Source organism: Pelodiscus sinensis, chromosome 5 (genome assembly GCF_052426305.1).
Source record: "Pelodiscus sinensis isolate ZL-2025 chromosome 5, ASM5242630v1, whole genome shotgun sequence".
Classification (NCBI taxonomy): domain Eukaryota; kingdom Metazoa; phylum Chordata; order Testudines; family Trionychidae; genus Pelodiscus; species Pelodiscus sinensis.
Window position 1 is genome coordinate 109,112,413 of NC_143056.1, and position 14,457 is coordinate 109,126,869.

Genomic DNA, 14,457 nt, shown 5'->3' on the forward strand with positions numbered 1-14,457 from the left:
AATTCTGTTTTGCTCTCCCTCCCCCCATCAACTCTTTATCTTTTTGTGTGTGTGTGTGTGTAGCTGAAAACACTTTTCAAGCTAGTGATGCCACCTACATTCATTGCTATGCAGTTCTGTACTTTACTTTTAAAAAGTTTAGCCAGGGGGAGATGTGGGGAATAATCTGTGAGAAGTAGAAAGAAAATTGATCTTATTTATACAGTAACACGTGTGTTAAAGCAATGCCTCTTTTCCTTTGCTATAGACTCCTGCATTTTCTCTCACACGTATATACACACACACACACACACTTTAACTGTGCTTTTGTGTTTTGTCAGAATTAATGAGAAAAGTTCCCTTGCCCTAGGGGTAATTAGTGTCCTTGGAGTTAAATAAGCTAATACTTAGACACCTCTGGCACAGGCAATTATGTTTGTGTATTGAATAATTGATTCAAAGAGGGGGGGAAGGGGCTGCTAATCAGATCTGAGCATAATGAATTGATTTAATTAACAGGGGAATCTGAGGGTCCCTGGGAAATGTGCGCATTTATTCAGCAGCAAGAGAGAGTGCAAAGCACATAAATTGAGAGAGGCAGGCAGCAAGTGCTTTTGCGTTCAGTGATAGGTTCGCATTTTTCCTCCCCCTACCTCCCTTCCTTTGAATATAATTTTAGCTTTAGAGTGAAATAAAGAGAAAAGCACTTCGGAAGCCTGGGAAGCTCTGCAGTAGCAACAGCAGAAAGGAGGAGGGGGGGGGGTGCTTGTGAGCTATCATATGCAATTCCATTCAAACCAATTTTTTGGCTGTGCACCTTGGGAAGGCGCTGGAGAACCGGCCCTGGATTTGGTCTCCTTTATCTTTCCAGAATTCTTGCGCTCCTCTCCGCACGGGCCTGTGAGTCGTGGCGGGAGGGCAGGGGCTGAGCGCTTGCCTTGGCACTAGCGGAGCGCCCCAGCCGAGCCCGGCGCAAGCGAGGCTAGAAGTCGTGCAGCCGCCGCTCGCCGGCTGGGGTGGGGAGCAGACCCAGGGAGGACGGCCCGGGTGCGCGTGCCGCCGGGCAGCGCTTTGCAAGCCCTCTCGGGCGCCCCGTCCCTTCCCCTCTCTGGCGCGCAGGAGCGGCGGCTGGAGGGTGAGCGGACGCCAGCGGCGGAGCGGCGGAGGCAGCTGTTTCCCGCGAGCCCCAGAACCATGGTGCTGGACAAGGAGGACGGTAGGTGGGACGCCGGAGGGTCGGGCCCGCCCCGGCTCCCTTGGCGCGCGGCCGGAGAGGCAGCGCGCGCGGCCGGCGGAGACGGGGGCATTGCTGCAAGTGCCTGTCGCGGATGCCGTGCGCAGCGGAGCACGCTGGGGTGCGCGCGCAGGGCGGTCCGGGCTCGCCTGCCTGCCTGCGCTGCTAAACTCCATCGTGCGGTGCAGGGCGTTCACTGCCCCTGGCACACGGACCGCGGTCTCTTCAGCCAGCGCTGTGCTCGCCTCCCTGGAGCTTGCTGGTCTGGGTTCGCTTCTCTGCCCCTCTAACTCCATCAGCCTCAGTGTGGTCTCTTCTCCCCGCGCGGCCACTGTTGTCCCCTCCTATTGTCGTGTTTACCCTCTCGCCTATCCCACCCCTCCTCGGCTCTAAACCCGCTATTAATGCCTAAGAGCTCACAGCTTTGCTAAACTGCCTCACAAAGGGCGCCTCGGCTTATTGTGGGAAAGGATTTACTTTTTAAATGAGGCTGGGAAGAAGGGGGATGTGTGGATGTGGCGATGAGAGAGCTGACTGCAGGCAACTTTGGCTCAACCATGTGCTTATTGTCAGGACTTGCTAGACATTCATGTGGCCCCACTTGGGAGCGGGGACGCAGGCCAGAGTTAAAGACTAAGTTAGCTAATTTAAAGGGAAATTAATTCTGACGTGTAAAGTATTAAGAAGGGCTGAAGAAAAAAGGAAACTGGTAACTCACCACAATAGCCTCCTGCATCCTAAAGAAGTGAGAAATAAGATGAGAAATACATCCAGTGAGAAATAAGATGCTGCTGGAAGTTTTTGTAATGTGGGGCTGGGGTGAAAGGAGAGGATAACTCCGACCTCTGCCAGCCTGCACTTCTTAGCTGTCAGAGTTGGCTGTCAAAGGTTATTTGCTGTGCACGGCTGGGGTGGTGGTTCTGAGTGAAACAATCCATACAGGCATCCTGTAACAACACTGCAAAACTTTTGCCAGGGTTATCCTACTGAGGCCTTTTAATTTCTACTCTCACCCCCCAGATATTTCAAATCTATCTACAAAACACCAACGAGTAGTGAAAGTGTGGTCACCTACTGCTGTGCATGGTGATGGCCTTTCCCAGTTTTCCCAATACGTGCTCATCATACTGACTTTTTAAAACTCTTTTAAGACCCTTCTAGTCTTGTCATTTTCTTCATAATTGAAAAGACTGTGTCACAGCCAGCACCATTGCCTGTCAGAAACTAATATGTATATACCTGGACTTCACTGATTCTGGCAGTATTTTATGGTCATTTTTGTCTACAACTGTGTTTTTGAATAGTGGCCTTTGCTTTGGGGATTGGCATGTGGGTGGCTGCTGGGTCAAAGGTCATTTTATATGCTTTTCATTGGCATAGACAATACTTGGGGAAAGAAGTCCATGCTGCTCAGAAAATGGTCCATTCCTCCAAGCCCATATTAGGTAACACAACTAATTCTTAATTCTTCTCCTTGATCTGTTGCTATCACTTTCCAGCCCTCTCATCTCTAACCAAGCTATGCCAGTCATATATGTGTATGGGAATAGGAGCATTACAGAGGTGGCTGTCTTTTGCGGAGACTGATGGGTGATTGTGTTGTTGGTCATCATGATCAAAGTCCTATCACCACTTCAGAACGTCATGCCGTCTTGCTGCATATAACTGTGTCACTTGCCACAAAGTCAGGTGGCATTGGCTTGTCACCCGTCATGCCAACTTTAGTTAATTGCAAACTGAAAAGCCTTACAGTTGGTAGTGTTGTAGTGAATGCTATGTTTGTATAAATGATATCAAACTTCTCTTCCTGAGGAATGGGGGGGGGTGTTAATTTGGAAAGGCAAATATCAGAAGCATCCTTTCCCACTCAATTTTGGAGTAACTGCCTTTGCCAGGTAAGAGCCAGCGTCACACAAGCTTTAATGGAGTGAGTTGAGGCATGAGGAAAAATCATATCCCTGCTTGTGTGCCTACTTGTTGTGGGAGGGGGTCACACCTGTAACAGCTAGAAGGTTAAATGCACACTCCAGCTTGTGGGGAGGGAGCTGAATGCTCTGTTGTTGCATCTGTGGACTTAGAAGCTTTTATACTATTCCACAGTTTTGTCAGAGCCCTCTGAAATAAACTGATCCAGTGATGGTAATGGGCTGTAATGTTCCAGCAGTCAAAAGTAAACCTGTGAATGAGGGGAGAGAACTTGCACTACATTTTAAATAAATGATACAAAATGTTTAGTAACCAAAAAAAAAAAAACCCTCTCACACATCTGCATCCTGATACATGGGGCTAAATAATAACATTAGAGTTAAGCAAGGTTAATTCTTTTCCAGTCTGGCTCATGTGATAGGGTCTGTATTTCCCTCTGATTTCATTTTTGTGGGTAAGCCACAATGGTTGATCCATGAAACTTAAATGGTTGCAGTGCAAATTTTGTTTGACTTGAGGGGGAAAAGGTCAGCTTTTTACTTTCAGCATGAAAGTCCTCCAATAATAATAATAAATTAGGCAACATCTTAATCTCTCTTAACTTTCTGCCAAAGGGTGCCTGCCAACCCATATCTGTTTAAATCTGATTGACGGGTTAACAGCGGGATGCTGGCTCTGCTGTAGAAGTAAGGGAAGCAGGTGAGCTATAAGGAAAGACTGAGATCTAAAGAGGGTTTGCTAATGGGAGTATTTGGATTCTTTCAAGTATTGCAGATGGACTCGTTAAATGTAAGGAGCTCAGGGCTGGAATGATGGTGGTGTAAGGAAGTGAAACTAGAACCATTGATTATCCAGACAGTTCTCAACAGCCCTCATTCCAGGAGCTCTCGTGAATGGTGATATAAAAGGAACTAATGGGGATGATGGTGAAGGGAAGGAGGAAATTAGAATGAAAGACACTTAAGAAGAAGAATAGTAAGAAATTCCGGATGTGTAGATCAGAGTAACAAACTGTAGTAATGCCTGGGAGTCTTCAAAACTGTTGATAGTGTAGTTATGCTAGATGTGAAATTATACCTATTAAGTGTCAGAGGAATTAGGAACGGAAGGGACAGATTGAGAGGAAACTATATTATGAGGAGGTTATTCTATGCTTTCCTTTCTCCTTCTGCCTGACTCGGATGGTGCTCCAGTTTCCTGATTATCTGTGAATGTTAAAAAGGATGCTGGATCTGCACAGGTTATATATAAATGGACTAAAATAAAGATTACTACTAGCTATACCAGTTCCTTGTCTTGAAAGACCTTGTTAGTGAAAATGGGTCTGTTTTATTATTGCAAGCGGGTCTCCTTCTGGGAACCAGTCTGTGTTTGTTTTCGTTTTGTTTTTTGGGTTAACCTTCTAAAAAACCCCAAAATTGCAGGACACAGAGACAATTCACTTTTTTCCTTATTTTGCAGGGTCATTTTTAATCTTAAAAGGTAACTTTTCTACATAAGGCGGCACAGTGATAGCTTAATGAATGCTGCGTGCATCTGTGTGGGAAACCAGGAATGGCTTAAGTCCCTTATTCCTCCAGCAGTCTCGGGGCATTGCAGAGCACTCACATCCTCTTAGGTAGAAGTTGTAATGTGCTGCTTCCTTTTGCATCCCTGAGAGCTAGTTGTCCAACTGTATTGTTGTTTTGGTGGAGATTGCTCTCCCAGCCTCAGGGTACATGCTGCAGTGATGGCTTCAGGGGAGCATGCAAGCCTTAGGGTGATACTGCCATCATCATACAGGGTCTAATAATCAGTTTGCTGCCTAGTAAATAGACAGCTGCCTTGACTCAAACTCTTCTTGGTGTTGATAGGGACAAGAGAAATGCAGCATCACTTTCCTAACGGCTCTACAAATATCACTGTGGGTAAAGGGAGAGTGGACAAAAAAAATTGTCAAGTTCCTGACCTGACATACTGTGGCACCATATCATATTTTGTCTGTAAGGCAGCATTGCTTCATATGTCTGAAGTGACACAGTATAACCAACTGATAGAACCCAATGGGATATTAGCAAATATTATTAAATAGAAACTTACGCAAGTGTTTTCCCAAAAGGAATCTTCAGATCTGTAATTAAAGAAAACTCGGAGCCCAAATCGCTAGAGACTTGCACTTGATACAATTCTAGTATGTTAGCCACAGCCAAATTTGGCCCTGTGTGTTTCTTGTTTTGCCTTGCACAAACTGATCAGCCCAGTGTCTAGATAATTACAAAGCTCAAGGTTATTATAAATATTCCTCAAATCTCTAATTGCGCCTAATGCTTCTATAGTGGAGAGCAGAACTCTGCTTTTAAAAAAATAACATCAGTAAGCAGATCTCAAATATCGTGACTAGTTTACAAGACTGGTTTAATTGTAGCTGATTCTGTTTAATTGCTAGTGAAGGGGTGTGTGTGTGTGTGTGTGTGTGAGAGAGAGAGAGAGTGAGAGTGAGGACTGTTTAATGTAAGAATCCAAGTTACTGGATGTGTAGAAGTAATGGAGGAAAGAAGTGCATATCGGTACAGCACTACATATTAATGCATAAGATTTTTGTCAGCCACATAATCAATCAATCTGTAGGCATGTTTACAAAAAAGTCCATGGTAATAGACAGCAGTTATTTAATGTAGACGAGAAGATTAAACATGTAATTACCAAAACAGCTACATTAAATCTACTCTTTACAAAAATAAAGTATTGCCCCAAAATAGATGCTGTGGGATAGAAAAAAAAGATTACCAAAAGTAAGGTGCTGTGATCCAAAAAATGTTGGAATATGATTTCTAATAAAGGTTAGCAATGCATTAGAGGAATGCTAAAATATTTATCTGTGCTAGGTTAGAAATTCCTACTTTTCTCTTAGTGTTTGTTAAAAAATGTTTAACTAGTAGGTATTAGTTCCCACATCTTTGGCCTGCAAGTTCCCCTTTTTTTAAACCTACAGTAGCTAAAATAAATGATCACTTAGCTGTTGCACTCTTACCCTAAAGTACAATTTCAATCCTTGCAAGCTATATTAGAAGGAGAATAGAAGTTTTAAGTACTGGAAGAAAATGATTCTATGCAAAATGATATATTTAACATCAAATATGTTCAAGGACTGTTAGGATTAAGTATTCAAAATGAAGGGGGAAGGAAAAGTTATTTGAGCTGAGGATAAGGAATCTAATTAAAAATAGGTATTAAGGATATATAACTTGAGCCTGCTATCATGTTTTAAAAGAGTACTGTTGTATCAGTTGTAAAGGGGAGGGAGAAAATATAATTAAAATGAGAATAAAATGTTTTCTTGGATTTAAAAAAGAAAACAACTCCGGAAATTGCAGATTGTACTTCTCATTGAAGGACCTCATCCTGTAATCTTGATTGACATGATTGAAGACAATGGGCTACTTTGTGAAAGTAAGGGCTACTCGTGTGATAAAAGATGGAAGATTTCCCCCCTCCCTCCGCCCCAAATGTGTCGCTTTATATTCCAGTATTAGTGGAACTAACTGCAAGCACAATGTGTCTGAGCAAGTTGAGCAAATGGACTAGGATTACTATTGCATTCAATCTGTAGAAATTGTTGTCCAAGATGAAATGCTGCATGAAGTACTGAGTTTCACAAAGTGTACAGTATTTTGGTAATTTTTGGTGTGCATAGAAATGCCAGGTCAAAATGAGTGTTGAGGAAGTGTTACTTCTAAACCATGACACAACTGTGAAATAGACTTAATAATGGAAGAAGGCAGCATAACAGAGGTTATGGTCTTACAATCTATCTATACAGAGAATCTTAAGTTGTTTAATGGGGAAACGGAGAGTCTACCCCTAGAAGCCATGCTACAGTTTCAAATGGCACTTCAAGCTTTAAATGAGAAAGTCAGGGGGAATGCTTTGGAGACAGAGAGACGTGAAAGCAAATCACAGTTGTGCAAGATGCTGTCCATAAAGATGAATATTGAGAGACTCAATTTGTGTGAAAATTGATTGGTGATAATGAACAGCAATAAAGAGGCAAAGTTAGTAATGTTAGAAACTCAGTTGCTATTAAAACTAAATGTGCAGCGACAGTACTGCAGATGGTGCTGCTGAGCTAAAAAGCTTACATTCACCATTAAATCCTGACAGAAGAATAGGAGTGGGTCCCTGGGAAATGTGTGCATTTATTCAGGAGCAAGTGTGCAAAGCGCACCAATTGAGAGACAGAGGCAGCAGTAGCCAGGCTTAGACATACTCCCCTTTCTCTGAATATAATTTGAGATTTAGAGTCATCTTAAATCCAGGGGAAAACACTTTGTAAAGGGTTGAAAGCTGTGTAGTTGCAACAGCCAGGGTTATGAGCTATCAAATGCAATTACATTAAAACAGATTATACTGTGCAAATTGAGCCATTTAGAAGGTGAGAACCAAAGAAACAGCTCTGATTCTCCCCCCCCCTTTTTTTTTCTAAATTGCAGTTTGAGTTCCTTGCAATTCTGAGGTACAAAAGTAGGTGCGACTGCTTTTGTATCTGCAAAGTGCTTCGTTCCTGAATGTCATTCTAACTGAGTGCAATCTAGGTTAAAGGCTGGACAACTGGGTAATTAGAGCTCACTGGCTCAAAGGACGATCAGCTGTGCTGTGGCTCATCTGTGCTCCCAGAGACTAGTTCTCTTCTTCCCAGAGTGAAAGCTGCTGGAGACAGAACATCTGCATCCGGACTCCTCTTGATCCTTGAGATGATGGTGCTGGACAAGGAGGACGGTAGGTGGGCTGAGATGGCTTAAGCTTGTACACGGTGTATGCTGTATGTTTGTTACATGTCAGAGCCATTTTTACTTACAGGTATGTACGGTGTGCACATTTGGGTGGTCTGCCTTCACCTTTTGATATTTTCCCCTTTGCCAATAACACACTCTGTTTCCCCTTGGCTTTGCTGGCAAGTCAGCTAGCCCAAAAGGGTTTTACTTCAGGCTCTGTTTGCTGAAGGACATGTGATAGATACATTTTTTTTTTATCCATTTGTGTTTTTTTCCTCTCGCAAATGACATGACTCTATTTTGCCCATCTTAACCTGTTTATTTTAATAGCTTTTATTTTGCATTTAATTTTGAGGCTTCCTTTCCCACATCTTTTTTAATTTTCATGTTTAATATCTATACCTTACTGCTCTTCTTTATAGTTATAAACATAATCACAATAAGCTAATAGGCCTGCTAAACTGCTTTGGCAAAGAATCATTGGTTTATTGTCATAATCTCCTCTCTAAATGGGAGAGATGGTACAACTGTAGGAAGGTAACTTAATGAAGGAAGCCAAAGGGGAGAGTGACTGTTGATAAATTTGGGTGCTGGCATGTGCTTCTGTTATTTTTAAAGCTAGCTGTCCCAGGGAAGAGGGGAGCGGGAGAACAGTGCAATAATTTAGGGAAGAGTCATGGATTACCCAAGGTACTGTTACCTAGTAGTTAGTACATGAGACCAAGGGTCCGGAAGCCTGTGTCATCCTCATGTGGTTGTCATTTGCCCTTGGGCAAGCATCTTAACTGCTCTGTCACCATATTCATCCTTGAAACTACCAGTAAGTTTGATCACAGGTTTTCTAATGAGAAAACAAATGTTGCTTTGTTACTGGGTGACACATGCAGTGTTTTGGAGTACTACCATAATGTTTAGCTTTCCTATAAACATTGTGATTGCAATTTTTTGAAGTCAAAATATCTTTTTTTTAAAAAACAAGGTGTGAGCGCTCATTCTTTTCTATTCATTTTCTAGATGGTTAACTTTGTTGTGTTGCCTCCACCGGTATGTGTTTCTGGATAGAATGGATTCTGGTAGATTTCAGCATATCCATGCATGTGAAAAGATCTATAACAGCTGTAAAGTTAGACATGGGTATCATTAGGAACCAGAATAGAGGTACTGCATTTCCATCAGTTTACAAACAAGAGAAAACCCAAAAGAAGGGTTTTAATACATGTGGAACCCTATGAAGTTAAACGCTTAGACATCAGTAGTAGCAACATTGCTACATTAGATGTGTTTCAGTTCTCGAGACAAAGAGGAATTGTTTTCCTCTGTCAAAATTGGTTCTAATCACATAACACTAACAGTAGTTAAAACTAAGTAATTCAAATATTGGGTTGAAAGGAGAGGATTTCCTTTTATGCTGTCTTTGTAGTGTTAAAATGGATTCTATGAACTGAGAAATATTTAGAATAGGAAGAACCTGAGTATTAAAAAAATAACCCACATCTGGTGGTTTCTAACCAGGAGGTTTCATAATTGGTATACTGAGGTTTTCTAGCATTAAAATAACCAAAAGAATACAGATAAAAATTATCAGACCTGTAGCTTTGGCTATAATGGACTTTTTTGAGGTATCCACACAATCAGTGCACTCCAACTTATTTGCAAGTGCAGAGACCCTTAGGTCTAATATTATGGAATAGAATTAAAGCACTTTGCCTAACCCTTGCTTGACCTGCAGGTTATGGTGAATAAAATCTGGATGGACTCTTTTTCCATGAGACTTTTTCCTTTTTTATTTACAAAAATATAAAAATATCTTATTGCTGCTGTTCTGCACAATTCAATGAAATTCATAGTCTTAGCATGATTGTCAATTCAGAGATGTCTTATTTACAAATTTAATGTCTGGAATGTATAACCAGTCTTACCAATATGATAGCAGTCAGGTTGGCTTCTTGAAATTTCCAAATAAACTGACACAGAAGATAGAAATCGTGATTTCTGTTGAGTTCTCTGATTCCTTGTCAACATGCTAGAGTTTTGAAAATGAAGTAGATAAGAAGAATCTGTCAAAATCTTCTCCAGCAACTTTGCAGACCACTGGATGGCGGATAAAAGTAGTTTTAAGTGGTTGCATATTGCTTATGCTGTAAAAACACAAATGAAGGTTTCTGGATTTCAAAGGCTCTGAAGCAGCTCAACTCTCAAAAGTGTTCCATTGCTTTTTCTTTTCTTTTTTTGGATGTGCAAGTTGAATTAAGTTTAATCTAGTGAGTTTATTTTGTGACTGTAAGGTTACTTTGTCCTGTTCAGAGGAAGATTATATATTTGGCTGGCTGACCTTTTTTTCTGTTGTAGAGCAAGTTGTGTGCCACTTTTTAAAAGCTTTAAAAAATAATTCCCACATTTTAAAACTCTTCAGTTCATGCTTTCATACAGAATTATCATCTATGATGATGGAACAATACAAACAGAGCAGAAGAGCCAAAATTAGTTCTTTAGATTGAGGAAGTTCTGTTACCTGCATAAAAGCATCATTTAGAGATCACGTTTTCAAGTGTAATGTGTGAATAACACTTAAAGCAAAACAAAAATTCAATCTTCATAATAGCAATTAGGAAAATGCTGCTGCTTATTCCAGCAATCATCTTTTTCTAACAATGAAGTGCAGCCTAGTAAATAACGTGTATGGCATGAAACCCATTACCAGAAATCACAATTCTTTTATTACATAAAATGCAACTTTTTCACCTAACTTGTGCTGTTAACCTGGGTCTAAGACACTGAATAGTTATTGAAGAGATTGTTACAACACACTTCATGTATATGAAGGTGCTGATCAGAATGTGTAACTCCAAAGTCGGTACAGCCAACAGTGCATACAAATATGGAGCGTGTTAAAAATAGAACTTGGATCAATTAAATGTGGTGAAAGAATGGGTAATATCAATACCAGGTGGGAGATTTCCAACAAGTATTGTTACTTTTATAGGCATCTTGGATGAAGGCTTGATGTTTAGAGGTGACCCAAAAATATGGGTATCAAGGATGGACACAGTTGTGAGTTTGTAAAAAGAAGCCGCACATCGGTATGAAATGTTGAGGGGCATGAATATTTGAGAATCTGAAATAAGATCAGCTGCTGTAGTAGTAAACAATGGAGACTTCTAAAGGAGGCGATGATAGGCATCAGAAAAGAAAAAAAAATGGGTTGGAAGATGGTTGAAATAATTTAAGTTGGAGAGAACCAATGTGCGCTCCAGGGCTGCAGTGTTAGGAACAGTTAATCCATGCATTTCTGAAAGGTTGTTTAGCAAGTGGATTTGTATTAACTGATTTGATGTGAGTTGAAACAGCAGGTAATAATCAAATATTGCATGCATCTGGCTGTGGGGAAAGGAGTAATATGGGGAGAATTAACCTCAAAATACAGCACTCCATGAAATGGGGCCACAAAGCAGCATTTCTCTCATCTATATTTAATAGCAAGAGGGTTCTCACTTATCCACTTAGAAGTATCACTTATGCAACATGATAAATGACGGCAAAGCCACTTGAAAAAAAAAAGAATAATGATCAGATCTAGATAAAGATGGATTAAATACCATAGATGTTGCTTGGTAGGTGGCTCTAAAGTGTGAATAAAAGCAATGGCTCCAAATAGAATCCTGTGTGATCATGGTAAGTCAGGAGAACAAGGATAGTTTCCCCCTTCTTCCAACCACAAAGCCAGTGACAAGAATGATCAGTGAGATTTGAATCCAGCCATGAGATGGGCCCCTGCACTCATATTACAAATAAACATGTCAGATGCCACAGATAAATAAAACAAGATCAAGAAATGACACTTTACTCAATGTATAGAACCATTGACAAGACCATTATAAATATCTAATAAGGTTGTTTCAGAATGAACACAAGCCGAAACTTGAAGCAATGCTGTCTTTGGAAGAAGCAATATTCAGTGGTGAGGCTTGTCAGAATTTGTGGGGGGAGGTTAAATCAACAGAAATTACAAATGTTTATTTTTAAATTATTACAATTCTGCAAAAATATGGAGGAGGTCAGACGGCAATAACTGACAGTAGACACTGACTTCAAAAAGTGAAAACTTTTGAAAAATGAACATGCAAATTATCAAGAGCACATGTAAAAACATACAAATAGCTTGAAATCCAGGTGAGTGCATGAGTAATGTTTTTCTTACTTTGCCTATCTGTAAACTTAGGGTTTAATATTTTTCATTTGCATTTGTATGGTGAAACTGATATTCACTAATATAAATGTAATCCTTCGAAGACCACCTATATGTGACTGGTATTAAAAAAAGAAATGGCAAATTCGTCAGATACATGCTGAAGTTGAGGAGGGAGGAAAATAGATGACATGTGGTAAGGGCAGAGAGTCACTTTATTCTAACTCTGAATATGGAGCTTTATGAACAAACAGGAAAATTGCTTTCTTTTGAAAGCTACTTCTTTCTCTGCTTCTGTCTTGAACCTTCACCAAGACCTGTCCTTGTCTGGCTTCCTGTTTTTCTTATAAAGACACTCTACCTACCCTTCTAGAAACACACTATTCAAAAATGAAAAACTTCTATTGCTGAGACTGGATTATTTCCTTAATTGGTTGGGTTACATATATATGGGTAGGGGCCAGTCATACGACCTGCCCTGTAAGTGTAATTGGTGTGGCTTCTGTTTGGTGTCGCAAGGAAATCTTTTGAGTTCAGTACCTGGCACAGGAAGTGGGAAATTGGTGGGTATAGCTAGAAGTGTAGTGGGTGCATGAACTAAAATGAGATGTAGTAATTTATAAACGTGTGTGAAGAGGGAAGCAGAAGGCAGAAAAGCAAGATTCCAGATAAACAGAACAGGATTTGAGATGGATAACTCCTCAGACTAGTTCCAATAAACACCCCAGAGCAGTGACTTTAAACCAGGCTATAAGCAGGTTTCAGGTGATCCACCAGAATAATCCAGGGTCCTGTTTGGATCCACTGGGGCTCAGTGCTGGAAGTTGAAACCAAACCCCCCCCCATCACCTGGAGCTGCAGCTGAAGTCTGAGCAACTTAGCATCACAGGGCCCCCTGTTGCTACAGATGACACAAGTGAGATGTGAAGTTTTTATAGCAGGGTGGGGGTGGGAGGAGGGAGTTGTCAGGTATCCAGATTGCAGTGAACGCCTGGTTTAAAAAAAGATCCTGGTGGCTCTGGTCAGGACCAGGCCACTAAAAGTCTGGTTGGCAGCACAGTGAGGTTAAGGCAGGTTCCTTGCCTGCCCTGACTCTGCACAAGTCCTGAAAGCAGCCAGCATATCTGGCACCTAGGTGCAGAGGCATCCAGGAAATTCACTGGCTCCACAGTTGCCGTTGACTTGAAAATGTGACCATGCAGCCAACGCCTCTGTAGCTCTCACTGAAGTGCCCCCCTGTCCCCTCCACCTAGGAGCTGGTCTTGCTGGCTGCTTCCAGGAGCCACTGATGTAAATGCCATATGGTCAGAGCCCATGCCCCCTCCTGCATTTCAACTTTCTGCCCTAGCCCAGGAGGCTGGGGGAGAGTGAGCAATGGAGGGAGGGAGGGAGAGGATGACAGGGCCTCGAGGAAGGGGCAGGGACAAAGGTGTCTGGTTAAGTGCAGTTACAAAGTTAGCAGCTCTGTGAGGGGCTTCAGAAAGAAAAAGGTTGAGAATCCCTGCCCTAAGCTCTGCTGCTTCAAATGTTTCGGGATTCCACATTTAGAAGAACAGTCGTTCATGGGCTGCATGACTGAAAGGATGACTCTAAAATATGGGATCTCTTCAATCCTGCAGAAAGGGTCAGGCTGGTTATGGTTTTGGGTGATCATTCAGAGGAGTTCTTAGTTTAATGAAATGGGTTTTGCCTATCTCTAAAGGAAATGAAGTTAACATTTCTAATAGTAGTGAGTTGTATTTTATGGCTATGTACTCCTCTGTTGTACAATCAAGGTCATTTTGCAGTCTGCAGGAATGTGAGGCTTCACTCCCCTTTTAAAGTGTCAGTGTTTTTAAATTCCCAGGTACTTCTGATATGCTGCAATTGTCTTCTAGGCATATTATGTGTTTAAAACAATTAGGAAACATTTTTTCCAACTTTGGAGATGGGAGGAAGGGACAAAAGAAGAAACTGAATCATGGAAATTATTTAGGTTTAATTTTGGATTTGGATGCAATAAGAAGGCACCTCAACAGTTAGGAAGATTAAAATTTGTTGCACTGTCTATAGGTAGATGTTCATTTTCCTGTGGTATTCATGAAAACTGTGTATTTTACCAGTTTGCTGTAGCAGCTCTTATAAAGCCATGGAAGTATAGAATCTTCCCCCCAAAAAAGTAATTGCAAGAACAGTGCATTATTAATAAAGTAATCAATTAGATCTGGAGATAAAGGGTCATGGTTTTTAAATGGCTAAGAAATTAACATGGTTGGAGGATTAATTGATTTCACTTGAGAAGGGTGGGTTTTTTTAGGTTTTGAGAGTTCACCTTTAGAAAAACATTGCACTATTTGTAAATGTTTATTTCCTATTCAAAGCTTTTTGTTTAACCTAGGTCA

General features: G+C 41.2%; 1 protein-coding gene across 3 annotated transcripts in view; it reads left to right on the plus strand.

Annotated features, from left to right (window-relative positions):
• Positions 1-563: 563 nt before the first annotated feature.
• Positions 564-14,457, plus strand: part of LMO1 (LIM domain only 1) — an 84,471-nt gene continuing 70,577 nt past the window's right edge. The window contains exons 1-2 of one of the 3 annotated variants that reach the window (XM_075928004.2): positions 564-1,195; positions 7,609-7,894. In XM_075928004.2, coding sequence (XP_075784119.1) covers positions 7,870-7,894 — 25 coding nt within the window. In that variant the 5' untranslated portion in view covers positions 564-1,195; positions 7,609-7,869. The remainder of the gene's footprint in view (positions 1,196-7,608; positions 7,895-14,457) is intronic. The other 2 variants (XM_089778644.1, XM_075928005.2) reach the window with 2 other exon arrangements.